Raw genomic sequence first — 16,201 nt, forward strand, 5'->3', positions numbered from 1 at the left:
TTGTGAGCATCAGTACACATTGCCCTCACTATATGTCATTAACTAGATATATACATAACTGGAAGTATATCATTAAGTAGAGTCCAATATTTGCTTACGTGTATGTTTCATAAAATTAATATACAATGAAGTGCACAAATCTTAAGTGTGCATTTGTTAAATGCATACACCTGTGTAACTTAGGCTTATGTTTCAATATAGAACGTTACTGTTACCCTAGAAAGTTGCTTCATACTCTGTCCCAGTCAATCCATACTCCTTCCCCAGAGGCAACCACTGTTCTGCACTTTTTCCACCTTAGATCTAAACTAATTTTGCTCATTTTTGATTCCGCATTTTCTTATGCATACACAGAGTGAAGTCATAGCTATTAATGTGTTGGCTCCAGTGCAGAGCTTTGCACGTAATTAGATGATCAGCTGTTTCCAATAGAAAATCATTTAATTCCAAAAATTGTTTGATTTTTTCATTCAGTTGATGGACTCAAAGTAAAACTTTTGGAAGTTCATTCTGTCGAAGGAAAACACTTGTCACTGAATGTTAGTATAAATTCATTTAAAGTTCAAAATTGAAGACAAAGGGTTTGTTTTGTGGTGATAATACAACTACAGATTTTGATAAAAAACAATGTCCTGGTAAAAACAATGTCCTTACTAAATCAAGAAATCTGTGGAGCAGAAATGAATTTGTAATTGGTTGAGGTACATACATAATTCATAATTGCATCCAAACATGCTGTGATATCTTACCATTTAAGATAGAAGTGGTAATTGCCAAAATATGTAGGTTTTTGTTTTTATATATACACTAAGTAATGACTATAAAGTTTTGAAATGAAGATGATGCTGAAGAGAATATTACTTTAGCATGGCATTAGGACTTTCTTTGCTGTCCATCCTCAATCCAATTTTTTAAATGTTTGAGCCTTTGAAGAGCTATTTTGTAAAATAACCCAAGAGTCCTTCTAGGGTGTTGATTGATTTTTAATAAATGAGCCCTCTAAATGTTGGTTGCATTTTCAAAATCAGTGGAAAATCATTATTCAAAGTATGAATTAATGGAATGCTTAAAGAAAAGAACAAAACAAATTTCAGCTTTTGAAGGTTTAGCAAGTTGCACTTATTATAACAAAGCTTGTAAACAAAGACCTTAACTATTTATTCCTATGAAAACGAGAGAGGAATTGTACACATTAAGTGAGGAAAGCTCAAATGGTATACTAGATTAAATTCTGAAATTTTATAATTGTATTTTGGAGAATCTCCCCTTGTGGGAAGAGTCTCCTCTTGTTGAATGCTTGCTTTTAGCTGGATAAATTTGTATTCTGACCTGAAATGGAATGAAATTGAGAAGGCTTACAATTTCATAGCATCTCTATTTGGCAAAACATTTAAAATAATTTAAAAAATCAAGACAACTTATTTGATGAGTTTTGTCTTAGAATATTTACTGAAGAAATTTACTTTAGAGGCAAAGAATAGAACTGCGAAAATATGTGGGCTAAAACATTTTCATATATTTACCTGTAGAGAATATTTTCTCAATTAAAAATTATATGTGCAGGGAAGAGTCAGTTGAAGGTATGGATTATTTCAAATTAACCTTAAAATTAACTTTGAAGACGATTGTGGGCAATTTTATGAAACATTGAAAATAATAAGCATATTGGAAAAATTATTTTTCTTCAGAAAAAATGCCAATGGACATAGTTTTGAGACAGACGTGACTTACAAAGCTGATTAAATTATTAAGTCGGAACTAAGAAAAGTTATTTTGTTTAACTTATGTTTTAATATTCAGGTAATTATAATGATAAAGTTAAAAAAATTTTGTTTTAAATATACATAGGTATATTAAAATATATAGGTATATGTTATCTTTTGAACAATTTTGTTTACTTTTTGATAAGTATTTTTAACTTTTTATTTTGAAATAATGTCTAACTTATAGAAAAGTAGCAATATTAATATAAAGGCATTTTGCACACTTTTTATAAACATTCACTAATCTTTAATATTTTGCCTCATTTGTTTTAGCATGCTTTTTTTTTTTTTTTTTTTTTTTTTTGCGGAATGTGGGCCTCTCACTGTTGTGGCCTCTCCCTTTGCGGAGCACAGGCTCTGGACGCGCAGGCTCAACGGCCATGGCTCACGGGCTCAGCCGCTCCGCGGCATGCGGGATCTTCCCGGACCGTGTCCCCTGCATCAGCAGGTGGACTCTCAACCACTGAGCCACCAGGGAAGCCCAGCATGCTTTTTGTATATACATATTCTTATTGTTTTCTGAAACATTTGAGAGTAGGCTGAATACATCATATCCCTTTACGCATTAATACTTAATTATGTATAAAAGAATTTCATTTTTGAAAGTAGTTTTTGAATTGAACTGTCTTTAGGTCGACCAGTATAATGAAACAACGTTGTAATTCAGTACATAAGCGTTTCAAAAAATTGTATCATTTCAGTTATTTTAGTGTTCCCTTTTATCCTCAAAAGAGTCCTAGTCTGAACAGTCATTTGTGTGGTCATCCTAACAATAAGGACATAATAGGCACTCAGTTAATATTTGTTGAGTGATTGAATTTGTGGCCTCCTGCTTCCAATGTTGTCTTTTAGCTGTATGGCGGTGATGACTTTTGTGTTGTGAAATCTCATGATCCACACTCACTTCCCCTGTGCCATGTACACAGCTAGCAGAATATATATAGTGACTTAGACATTGAGAAGAAATATGGTTGTTAAAGAATATATTTTAAGCACCTAAAGATATTGGAATACTTTTTATAAGATCTGGTAGATTCCAGGGCATTTTTAGAATCATGGCATTTAGAGCTGAAATGGATCGTAGACCCACAAGATCTAGCCCAACCACGTATTTTATGGAAGAGAAAACCGATGCTGACAGTTAGGTCATTAGGAAAGTGGGACATTGCTCCATGACTCCTTGCCAAGTTGATTTCTTTAACCTCAAAGATTTTCTTAGTGGACATTTTGATAATGAGTTATCAGACTATAAACTATTCTTTATTTTGTCAACATAATAGTAAATCGTGTTTGCCAACAAGACAAAGGGCAAAGATTTTATTTTTTAGCTCCAGGAGGAACGTGGGGCTAATTTTTTTTTTTTTTTTTTTTTTTTTTTTTGCGGTACACAGGCCTTTCACTGTTGTGGCCTCTCCCGTTGAGGGGCACAGGCTCCGGACGCGCAGGCTCAGCGGCCATGGCTCACGGGCCCAGCCGCTCTGCGGCATGCAGTATCTTCCCGGACCGGGGCACAAACCCGTGTCCCCTGCATCGGCAGGCAGACTCTCAACCACTGCGCCACCAGGGAAGCCCTTTTTTTTAAGTTTTGAAGCCAGGGGGATGGTGCTAGGTATAAAAGAACCCCAAATTCCTTTGAAATTCTTTTTTAAAAGTTTTAAAAATGCAATCAGTTGAATTCTATTTATTTCCCTTTTGTTTTAGTATTCTGAAGAAGCCAATAATCTCATTGAAGAATGTGAGCAAGCTGAACGACTTGGAGCTGTGGATGAATCTCTAAGGTTTGGGGTTTTTTTGCAGTAGTATTTTATGCTTTTTCATGTGAAATGTTAACTTAAGAAAAAGAATACCTCTATTTCTTTTCTTTGTTTAAAGTGAAGAAACACAGAAGGCTGTTCTTCAGTGGACCAAACATGATGATTCCTCAGACAACTTCTGTGAAGCTGATGGTATAACATTTTTTTTATACTATACATATTAAGATTGTGCCTAAGGAAAAGAAATCCTTTTAAAATAATTTTAAAAATTATTTCTAACAGTTTGGCAGTTCCCCAAAAAGCTAAACACAGAATTACCATATGACTTAACAGTTCAACTCCTCAGCATATACCCCAAAATACTGAAGACAGGGAAGCAGATACTTGTACACCCATGTTCACAGCAGCATTATTCACAACAGCCAAAAGGTGGAAACAACCCAAGTATCCATCAGCAGATGAATGTATGAACAAAGTGTGGTATACACGTACAATGGAATACTATTCAGCCATAAAAAGAAATGAAGTTCTGATACATGCTGCAATATGGATAAACATTGAAAACATTAAGATAAATGAAATAGGCCAGACACAAAAGGACAAATATTTTATGATTCCACTTATATGATATATAGAGAGTAGGCAAATTGATAGAGGCAGTAAGTAGATTTGAGGTTACCAGGAGTTAGGGGGAGGGGAGAATGGGGAGTTATTGGTTAATGGTTACAGAGGTTCTGTTTGAGGCCATAGAAAAGTTTGGAAACAGCAATGATGGTTGCATAACATTGTGAATGTATAAAATTAATGCCATTGAATTGTGCTCTTAAACATGGTTAAAATGGCAAATTTCATGTTATATATATTTTACCACAATAAAACAATTTAAAAAGAAAACCCAGTTTCTGGAAAAGAAAAATTTGCCTCCTGAGTTTTGCAGTTCTGTGTACTTAGTAATATATATAATTTTTGTGATATGTACAGGTATTTTGCATAAATAGATAAAAGGTAGAGATTGCAAAAACCTGCTTTTGATATATTGGCCTTGGATTGTTAAATATTTTCCTTAATGATGGGCTGTGTTATTTTTGGAAAAGAGAAAAATGAACCATGAGTTATGTCTGTGACATCTAAAACTAAGCCAGAGCTCTGGTATGATTAAAATCTAGGAGCCCTAGAACCCATTAGAACCATTTGATTTATGGATTTATTTATTTAGATTTATAGATTCTCCTAGTCTTCCTTTTTTTTAGTATCTCCTTTTTTGTAAGTTTGTTAGCCTTTTAATTGGCTAAACAAAATTAAACCAAATTGAGTTTTTGTATCCTTCTTTGGTTCTTTTGGAACAGATTAATGATCTTCTAAAAAATCAGTGAAAAGAACAGTATAGATCATTTTAATTATAAGCAAAAGATTAATCTTGCAACACCCCTTCCCCCCAGCAAAAAGAGGGAAGAAAAAGGGAAAGTACTTATTTTTAATTTGTGGCTTCATTTTGGGAAAAAAAGATACATATGCTTTCCTTAATAAAAACCATGACCATATTTTGGCAGATACATATCTATAATCCTTTATTCCTAATTCTCAAATCTGAAAACTTTGAAAAATGAACATTTTTCTCCTTAAATTTAGTACAGATTCATTCAGTGTGAATATTCATGTTTTTACTGCATGTTTATATTCATGTTTTTGTGTTTGATTAAAGGTTGCTGTCCCAGTCCCTGCTAGAATAATATTGAACATATGTTGCATGTACTGTATTACCTTTCTAAAATCTGAAAAGTTCTGATTTCCAAAATACATTTGGTCCCAAGGGTGTTGGGTAAAGAACTGTAGACTTATATCTAGCTTTAGGCCAGTAAAGAAAGGGGGATAAAATGCTCTCCCAACCCTAACTTTGCCATCTTTTCTGCAAGGATTCTTTGGCTTAAACATTGCTATGTGAGATAAAATTCAACTTATAACATGCAGCATAATTTTTTTAGGCCTGCAGTGTTAGAGAAAGAATGATACTACTTTAACCAAAGTATCCTTTTAAGACTACATGCTTACATTTGTGTCACAAATCAATAAGTCACTCCTTATATGGTGGAGTTCTGTTATCTTGGGTGAATAACTTGTCCATTTATACTTGTTTCTTCTGTTAAAGGAGGGTAAATATTAAAAAAAAAATGGACAGCTTTGTAAGGAATAAATAATGTATGTAAATGGTAGGTAGAGGATAGAAGGTATTTTGTAAATCCTAATTAGAAATTTGAGCTTTTGTTATCTGGCAAAATAAGGTTATAGTAACCTTTTTTTTAGTAAAGTTGGGAGAGAGGAAGTATTTGTTGTAAGTAAAATTATGTCAACTAATGTTTATCTCTAACGAGGCAAAATATTAAAAATTTAATCATTCCTTGGTGATTAGTTTTCTGTCTTAAAGTATTCGATGCTGAGTGTTATTTATATATATATGTTAAGAGTCAGAGTTATTTTTTATGAATTTATTATAGTTTGCTATACTGAGGTAATACCTATAGTATTAATTGAGATGAACAGAGATATCTGTTCCTGAACTATGTGATTCCATGCAGATTGTTTTTTAAATTTTTATTTTTACTTCTAGTTATTTTAATTGCTACTTCTGCCTTGGACTCTCAGTTATTTCTAGGTGCTGTCACTGGGCTGTTTATAGAAGCAAATTTTCCCCTAATTTATGACTCTAATGAACTGTGAATTGGGATAAAAATAACCAAGCATAGTTTTATCTTTGTTTTTTAAATGAGAAGTAGGTACTCTAGAGAGCTTGATGGAGTCTTGTGTAAGCATCTTTCTGCTCAGAGTTTTGTCATCTACTTTGGTTGCTTTGGGGCCATTTTCACTCACTTCCTCATTCTTTGTTGGTTCATACTGTTAAGCTTTATCGATGAGTCCGGTATTACTGTGTTACTAACTAATTCCCCAAAGCCACTGAGGACCAGGGGCCATAATTTTTTGGTTTTATTTTAAAGTTATAACACATTATACAAATTTATAGAACATATGAGAAACCAATATCCCACCAATTTTGGTATGTTTTCCATATATCTCTGTAATTAACTTTTCTATAATGCCTTATCTTTTCATTTTATTAGACAGCCTTTGTAGTTAACAGTTCTGTTGACTGTAAAATGGTCTATTAAGTTATATCATAATACCAATGCCATAGTTAATATTTATTATACTCTTACTGTTGTGCTAAGCACTCTGCACATATAAACTTCTTTATGTCTCACAGTAATGCTATGAATATTATCTCCATTTTACAAATGAGGGCACCAAGGCATAGAGAATTTATATAACTTGACCAGGGTACCGAAGTGAATAAGTAGTGGGTCCTGGATTTCTAACCCAGGCAGGGACCGCTCCAGGGACCGTGCTCTGCTCTGTTGGACACTTAGGTTGCTTCTGATTTTCCCTTTTATAAATAATGCTGATACAAATATCATCCTGCTTATAACTTTTTGAATATTTAGGATTATACCTTTGGGGCAGCTTTGTAGTGGATCCTGATGGTGGTCATGTAAGAAGGAAGTATTTGGTAACAAACTGTATGGTACTAATATGTCTTCATTTACCTTAGTTACTGATGAACTCATCACATTGTGGTTAATGTGATGAGAAATGTATGGTATATTCTTTGCCTGGACAGCTTATAAGAATTGAATTACTATGTTCCTTCAATTCTAAAATTCACATATTCCTATTTTTTTTTTTTACCATTTCTAAAACCAAGAGGCTTTTGTAAACAGTGTGTAATTTAATGTGGCTGTGTTTGTTCCTTCTTTTCCCTTCTTTTTAGGATTTCTCCTAAAAAGGTGTTTTTAAATCCTAGACGCATTGTTACATTTGTGGTGCCTTAGAATCGATGGAATACAGTCTGGTCATATTAGCTTTTTAAGGTTACTGAAAAGAAGGAAGATTATTAAAACATTTTATTTTACAGACATACAGTCTCCTGATGCTGAATATGTCGATTTGCTCCTGAATCCTGAGCGCTACACGGGTTACAAGGGACCAGATGCTTGGAGGATATGGAATGTCATCTATGAAGAAAACTGTTTTAAGTATGTGTCATTTTCATTTCGAAATGCCTGAAAGATGTGTTCTTTTCTTTTTATAAACAAATAAACAGAATCACAATGATTTAAAAGAACAAATCAAATTCACCTTATTAAAGGATGTATTTGGACATGGAAATGTACTTGTTCATTAATCCCGTTCCCCTCTGGGGAAACATGAGGACATGTGTTTCAACAAATAATTCTTTGTTCTTTAAGAGACTTAGAACAGTCTTAGACTTTTATGGGAATATGGTAGGCATTTCACAAATGTTCCTTAAGTGAATTATAGAATCTAATTTTTTAAATTAATTTTTATTGGAGTATAGTTGCTTTACAATGTTCTGTGAGTTTCTGCTGTACTAGAATCTCATTTTATAGATGAAGTAACCTAGAGCCAGAGAGATCATATAGTTAGTGGCAGGGAATAGATTAGGATGTATAACTCCTAATTCTCTTTTTGGTGCTCTATACTCCTCTTTTTGTGGCTATAGTTATTTTACCGGCTTTAACGTTAAATTCTTTTCAGAGAATAACTATAATTAGTAACATTTGAGCACTTACGGTGTGCCAGGTATTGTGCTAAGCATGTTACATACATTTTCTCCTTTAGTCCTTGTAATAACCCTGTGTTACAGTCATCACTGTTTATAGATGGAGAAACTGAGAGTTGGAAAGGTTAAGTGATTTGTCTAGTGTCAAAGATCTAGTAAGTGGAAGAACCCCCTTTGTACTGTTACCCACTACAGTGGAAGCTGTCAATCTGATCATTGAGAGACTGAGACATGCTTCAAGTTTGTTCACTTGTAAGCCTCTAGGTTGTAAACAATGTATGTATTGGTTTTTGGAAGGGATGCGTGTGTTTGTGTGTGCCTGTGTGCACACAAGCGTTACGCTATCTCAGAGATGGGGATAGTTCTGGGAAGATTTCCGGAGTTCCCAAATGTGGCAAAAATACATTTCACTTTTTATGTCAAATACACGCATAAGAGATCAGCAATTTCTTTTTTTGACTTGCAGAATTTCTACAGTTTGGGAAGTGGAGAGTTTTCATTATTTACTCATTTCTGCCACGTGTATCATTTAAATTCTCTTGACTATTATTAGGAATGTTTGGTTTACTGAGTTTATTGACTTACTTTAAAGGTTTTTTTCCTTAATTTTTTTTGATGTGAACTAAAATAAAGTCCAACTAAAGCATTTGTTAGATTTTGTATAAGTTTTGTAGTTATTTCCTAACTAGTTTATATCATGGTCCCCATAATATTTCTAAAATATAAACAATGTATGAGGCACTAAATTGAGGATATTAAAATACAACTTACATGTTCTGTTCTCAAAATGTCTCAAGCTGGGCAAATTTGTGAAATAGATAAAAGGACATTAAAACAATCCCTACACTCTACTAAAGATACTAATGAATATTTATTTTGAGATTTAAAAACACTTTAGTGACATACTAACTCTCTCTTTTTTTTCTTGTTAAAAACTACCTATTATTGAAATCATAACAAACTTGATGGCCTCAGGGCAAACTGATGTACTTAAAATTACCAAAGTGGAAAATAATCTACCCATACTGTTTTTTCCCTTTTTTATTTTAGTGCTTGTGTTGGATATTTACATTTTTTGCTTGTTTGTCTTTCAAGTAGCAGTGTACTTTGTGACACACACACACATATATGATACATATAAAAACATATTAGTAACTCTAGGAGAAGAGCTTGACTGGTATTTTTTCTTCCTTTGTTTGAAGAGGTGATTAGGAAATGACTTTCTGGCTGCTACAATGGGAAAAGATCAGAAACTATTATCACTAAAACAAGTAACCACCCTCCCTTAAAGCAGTTAGAGAAAATAAATATTTTATAAGATCAGTAAAACAATTTTATTTTGGATATAGTCATTAAAAAACTTTCTGAGATGAATTCACTTTTACTTAAATAATTATAACATGATGGGTAACAAATTTATATTTTATACTTTAATTCTTTTGTTTGTAGGCCACAGACGATTAAAAGACCTTTAAATCCTTTGGCTTCTGGTCACGGTGAGTTATTTATTTGCACTGTTATTTTTCAGCCAGTGAACTTTGGTTAGAAGGAAGGAGAAGGCAAGATAAGGGTTGGCAAGAGCAGTTGAGATCATATATTCTTGTTTTCGCCGAAGTTATGTCTCATTCTTGCAGAGAAATTGGTGTTGAAAATACTTACACTTCAGTAAGGAGTATTTTTTTAATGAAGTTCATTGTGTTAGACTATCATAGGATTAAGTTTAAATTATACATTTATTCTTTTATGCATTTTTGCAGAATATGTGTGTTCAGCCTTTCTACTATTTGTACTCATCTTTTAGTTGAATGAATATCCAAAAAACTTCTGCCTCACATCTTTCCTAAAACCTGAAATTGTTATATATATTGGGAGTCTGATTTCAAATTCACATGACTTTATAGCTCATTAACATTTTTCATTTTCTACTTACACTCAGGGTTTGGCTTAAATGCTGCCTTCCCCGCCCAAATTTCCTTGATCCTCTTAACTGGAAGTAATCTCTCTCTCCTCATAAAGTGATCTTATGTATTGTTTTGTTCCTCTTAACAGCTCTTTCCACTTGCTAGCATTATTTTACTATTATTTATATATCTATTGATCTACCCTGGTACTTTGGACATATGGGCAGCATTTATCGATTTCATCCCTTAATACAGAGTCTGGAACATAACAGATGGAATAGTTTGTTAGATAAATGATCAATGAAATTCACCCTCCTCATTTAACGGTCTTGTCTACAGTAGTGAAAATCACTTGTTCCTCCAACAAATGATTATCCACCATTTACTATGTGCTAGGCACTGTATAGGTGCAGAGGGGATGTAAAATTGAAACTCACAAACCCTGCCCAGTCTATAATAGACAGAACAGTTTGTTGCATAAACTGTTTCAAGTGTATGATTTCAGGCTTTTTCCTTAGGAAATATATCCCTGTTCTCTGAATATGTGCTTACTGATGAAATCTTTGATGTACTTTTAGCAAATGTGGAATGGTTTTCATTTTTTAAATGTATTTAAAAAGCTGCTGATCTCATAGAGTCAATAAACATGAATTTCCTCCTGCAAGGCAGTGAGATTGCAACGTTCCCTAAATGTTGGCAGACTCGTCATTCTTAGAAATGAAAGAGCATCTTTAAACAAGGCTTTTGGATTTATATGGAGTCACATATGGTACTCAGTGGAAACTATTGATTTACTATCAGATGAAATGCAAATTCCCAGGCAAGAGATGATCTTCACTATGAACTCACATTATGATCTGATAAGTTAATTAACCACCCTCACTTATTTTAAAGATAAATGGGAACAATTTCAATGTTTATCATTAGGGAACTAGTTAAATGAATTATGGTATATTCATATAGTAGAATATAACCATTCTAAATGTTGCTGAAAATTTATATTCATTTATATCAGTGGTGATCAATAGCACATTTAGGAGAAGAAGCAGGTACCAAACAGTATGTATAATATATATATATATATATATATATATATATATATATATATATTTTTTTTTTTTTTTTGCGGTACGCGGGCCTCTCACTGCTGTGGCCTCTCCCGTTCCGAAGCACAGGCTCCGGACGCGCAGGCTCAGCGGCCATGGCTCACGGGCCCAGCCGCTCCGCGGCATGTGGGATCTTCCCGGACCAGGGCACGAACCCGTGTCCCCTGCATCGGCAGGCGGACTCTCAACCACTGTGCCACCAGGGAAGCCCTATAATATATTTTTTATAAAAACATAATTGATATAATATCTAAATATCCTGTACACAAAGAAAAAAGACATTTACCAAAATGTAAATGGTATTTATCTTTGGGCAGAGGGAGTTATGGATGATATTTTTTATTTTATCTTTGTCTTCTTTTTTTTAACATATATTTGCAATGAGCATATGGTACTTCAATAAACAATGGCATTAAATAAAAGTGGCAAAATGGAGACAGTTTTTCAGTAGTTAATGAGCAGCTGCATACAAACTGCTGAACTGTGCATAATTTGAATCTTACAAATAGTCTTTAAAAATATTCCTGAATAGGGCTTCCCTGGTGGCGCAGTGGTTGAGAGTCCGTCTGCCGATGCAGGGTACGCGGGTTCGTGCCCCGGTCCAGGAAGATCCCACATGCTGCGGAGCAGCTAGGCCCGTGAGCCATGGCCGCTGAGCCTGCACTTCCGGAGCCTGTGCTCCGCAGCGGGAGAGGCCACAACAGTGAGAGGCCCACGTACCACAAAAAAAAAAAAAAAAAAAAAAATTCCTGAATAAGGTAAAATTTTATAATGTCAGTCCTGGGAGTTTGGAAGCAATAACACACATCTTTAGCAGAAACTGTGTTATAGCTATAGAACAAATAAATAAGTGAAAAGACTCTGACAGCCAAATAACTGTGAGTCCTTAAGATATTTAAGAGTACTCTCAGATGATAGATTAGATTTTTCTTTCCTGTCAGCCCATATTAAATCTTGGACAAGCTGAAAATACTCTTTTTCCAGGCTCTTGGAGATGAAACTGTTTAGTCAAATCAGACATAATTCCTTTCATCACCAGAAAGAGTTGCAGTCACAGGCACATCTCACTCTAAGATTTTATTTATGTGGGTGAACTGATGAACTAAAGGTAACCTCTACTAAGTCTTATTTTTGTGGAAGTGTAGCAGTTTAAAAGGAGCGTCTGGAAGGAGTTTTTAATAATAAGCATTTTGTTTTCTTTTTTCAGGGAAAAGTGAAGGTAAGTATAATGTCTTTATCATACATCACATATATGAATTTGCTTATACATTCAGATGTTTGTTGGGCAAACTTGTTTTGTTCTACCCGCACGTGAGACGAAGAAAAAGTTAATTTTTATTTCTTTACCTGAAATTCTAGGGGTGACAGCATAGGTTAAGGGAAATGTGACTCTTTGTGCCTGGGATCAGGCAGTAGAGACAGCCTGCCTCAGCCTCTGATAATTCACTGGTACATTTTACCTATTGCATGTGAAAGCTAGACATTTCCCCAGCCTCTGTCAGGGAAAACATCTCCTTTACTTGTTGAACTCTGGTATCTACTAGGTCTCATATAGGAAGGTTCTAGACATGATCAGAGTGTTGAGCTACCGTCTTCCAAGCTTGTGGTGACTCTTGGGTGTAGGTATCATTGCCAGCTCTTTAAGTTAATTGTAAAGCTAAAAGTTTTAACATATTTTAGGTTTACTCTGTCTTTTTGAGAACGTTTTTGCTTTATGAGTGAGATTGAAATGAGTTTTGTTACTATTTGAAGATCTCAAACTATCTCTCATTGTCAGAGAAAAGATTGTTAACCTGTAGAGGCTGTCCTTAGAGAAAATATCTTATTTATGAGTATATTTATAAGTATTCATTTTAGTCAAATATGAAAGCTGATATATTAGGTGATTATCTAACTGGATCACATTCAGAGAATATCTACTTCAGGATTATAAAACTGAACTGAAAATTTCTTTAGAAGGCTAGGTCCCAAGCAATGTCACACTCCTACTCCCCCCAATTCATGGTCCAAAACTTGAAAAAAAAACCCTCAAAACCTAGAGGTTCCCAGTAAGGAAACAAATCACTTGTAATCCCACAACCCCAAAATAATTGATAATGATAATGGCTAAGAAGACATGCTAGTACTTTTCAAAGCAATTTACAAATATGAGTTTATTTAATCCTTCCAACAATCCTAGGAGGTATTATTTTTATCTCCATTTTATAGAGGCGGAAAATGAGTCCCAGAAAGGTTTAGCAACTCAGCTAAAATCTTACGATTTGTAAGTAGCAGAGTCAGGATTCAAATCAGGCAGTTTGGCTCCAGCGTCTGTGCTTTAGTTACTATCTCATACTGCTTCTCTGCTAACATTTTGATAATTATTATTATTTACATGTTTATATTTTTATAATAGATATATCTATAGTTTTATATATTATCATTACCATGTCTACTTGCTTCCTTAGCCTATATCCTCATCAGCTCAGGGTGCTCTAACAAAATACCATAGACTAGGTAGGTAAAACAAAAGACATTTATTTTCTCATAGTTCTGGAGGCTGGGAAGTCCATGGTCAAGGTGCCAGCAGATCTGGTTCATGGTGAGGGCCCTCTTCCTGGCGTACAGACAGCTGGCCTTCTTACTGTATCCTCACATGATAGAGAGAGAAAGAGCTCTGGTCTCTTCTTCTACTTATAAAGACACTAATTCCATCATGGTGACCCCACCCTCATGACCTTACTTTGATTACCTCCCAAACACTAATTACCTCCCAAAGACTCCACCTCCAAATACCATCACATGGGGAGCAGTGGGGGTTAGGGGGAGGGTTTAGGGCTTCAACATATGAATTTTAGGGGGGGACACAAACATTCACCCATAATAACCTAGATTTCTAGAAATGGATCTACTGGATCAAAGGATAAGGACGTTTTAAGCTCTTGATACATATGACCAGATTGCTTTTTGTCATTGGAAGGGTGTGCTAATTTACATCCCTTCCAGTCATTGTGCCTGCTAGTTTTACCTGACCCTCGTCTGCATTAAGTATTATATTTTTACCTTTACTCTTTAAAGTTGTATCTTTATAGTTTTAATTTGAATTTTTATTTATTTTTTTATTGAGGTATAGTTGATGTACAATATTATATAAGTTTCAGGTGTGCAACATAGTGATTCACAATTTTTAAAGGTTATATTCCATTTATAGTTATTTTAAAATATTGGCTACATTCCCTGTGTTGTACAATATTTGCTTAATTTGCATTTTATTGTTAGTGAGGCTAAACAGTTTTTATCTATTACTACCATTTATATTTTCCCTTTATGAATTCTCTATTCATATTTTTTGCCCATTTTTAATGGGCACTTTGGCATTTTTATTCAGTTTGTGAGCTCTTTATATACTTAGGATATTATCCTTTGTTGTATTTGCATTTTACCCGGTTTGTTGTTTGCATTTGTTTATGAAGTTTTCTGACACACAGATGTTTTATGTTTTTATGTAGTCTATAAATATATAAATTTATTGTTTATTTCCTTTGTCATTTCTTCCATTACTTTTATGCTTGTTTGGTTCATTATTAATATTACTATAAAAAACTTTGTAAAAAGAACTATATAGTACAATGTTTGTCATTGCTAGTAAATGTATACATAGAATGTTCACATAATTATAATAATTATTTCTTATGCCTTTTTATATATTATTTCAAATAAACATTTTCATGCATTGTCGTGTTCCACGTTCTTCTCATTTTAATAGTTTTATATTATTCAGCCATGCTAACTAGTATATAGTATTCTATCATGTCAGCTTAGGCCTTGTATATTTTGATTATTTCAGGTTTTAAAAATTATATATAACATAATCATCTTTCTGCAGATTATCCACCCCCCCACCTCCATCTTGAGTTATTTCTTAAGACCATAATTCTAAAAGCAGAATTGTCAAGTCTAAGTATATGAACAGTGATCTTATTAGGTCATAAAATATAAACAATGTTTGGTTTTTGTAACATCTCCTTGAATTGCTCTTTTGAAATATTGAATAGCATATAATACTACCAGCTATAATAATATACCTCCAATACTATTTTATAATTTTTATTTAACTTTTCTCATTTTAAAAAGTGTGTAATGAGTTCTTAATTTTTATAGCATGAATTGTTACTAAGGCTAAGTATTTTTCCATGTATTGATTTACTATTTAAATTCTGTGTTTTGACCTCATATAAAACATTTTATCCAGAAAGTTATGAGGCTGGGGCCACCTAAGGTAATGCTAAAGCCTTCTAAAGACCGAGCAGCCAAGTAGAACTTAAAGTGAATCCATACCAAGAACCTCTCTTTCCTTTACAAACAGAATTTGGACCTTTGAATCACTGTTTGTCAAAAATTTGCTATAGTATTTTAAAACTTTTGAAAAACTTACGTTTTGGCATTTTTTACAATCTCGTGACTTATTTTTCTTTTTATTTCAGAGAACACTTTTTACAGTTGGCTAGAAGGTAATTGAGCATTTTTAAGCAAATTTAAATAACATTTTTTTCATTTTTAAATGCACATAAAATTAATTTTCTGCCTTACAGATTTCACATATGAAATTTATATTTCCAAATTACTTTTTGTAGGCCTCTGTGTAGAAAAAAGAGCATTCTACAGACTTATTTCTGGCCTCCATGCAAGCATTAATGTGCATTTGAGTGCACGGTATCTTCTACAAGGTATGTGACATTTTACTTTTATTCACTTTACCACACTTATTTTCGGGTATTCTTAAAATTTTCTTGGTATTTACCTGGATGAGAAAGGATTGACCCTACTGAATATTAAGCAGTAAAAGATTTATTCTTAAATGGTAGTAATCAGGAATGTGGGAACCATGGACCTTATAAGGAAAAGTTCAGCCTGTTCTTAGCGCTCTTCACCTTCTTTTAAGAAGCTGCTCAAAATCATACATGTCACTTTGGAAATGTTCTTTTGTTGTGGGAATTAAAAAAGCTCTCAAGAGCATAGTTTGTTTTTCATTAGATATTACTGTATCAGAACCCCTATATTTGTG

General features: G+C 33.7%; 1 protein-coding gene across 3 annotated transcripts in view; it reads left to right on the forward strand.

Annotated features, from left to right (window-relative positions):
• ERO1A (endoplasmic reticulum oxidoreductase 1 alpha) overlaps positions 1-16,201 on the forward strand; it is a 44,396-nt gene that overhangs the window by 17,672 nt on the left and 10,523 nt on the right. For 2 of the 3 annotated variants that reach the window (XR_002174073.3, XM_019923871.3), the window contains exons 5-11: positions 3,465-3,541; positions 3,636-3,709; positions 7,482-7,602; positions 9,600-9,646; positions 12,365-12,376; positions 15,621-15,647; positions 15,771-15,863. Coding sequence is in view for 2 of the 3 variants with exons in the window: in XM_019923871.3 (XP_019779430.1) it covers positions 3,465-3,541; positions 3,636-3,709; positions 7,482-7,602; positions 9,600-9,646; positions 12,365-12,376; positions 15,621-15,647; positions 15,771-15,863 (451 nt within the window). In the remaining variant the exon portion in view is untranslated. The remainder of the gene's footprint in view (positions 1-3,464; positions 3,542-3,635; positions 3,710-7,481; positions 7,603-9,599; positions 9,647-12,364; positions 12,377-15,620; positions 15,648-15,770; positions 15,864-16,201) is intronic. The other variant, XM_019923873.3, reaches the window with a different exon arrangement.

This window comes from Tursiops truncatus, chromosome 2, assembly GCF_011762595.2.
Source record: "Tursiops truncatus isolate mTurTru1 chromosome 2, mTurTru1.mat.Y, whole genome shotgun sequence".
Taxonomy (NCBI): Eukaryota; Metazoa; Chordata; class Mammalia; order Artiodactyla; family Delphinidae; genus Tursiops; species Tursiops truncatus.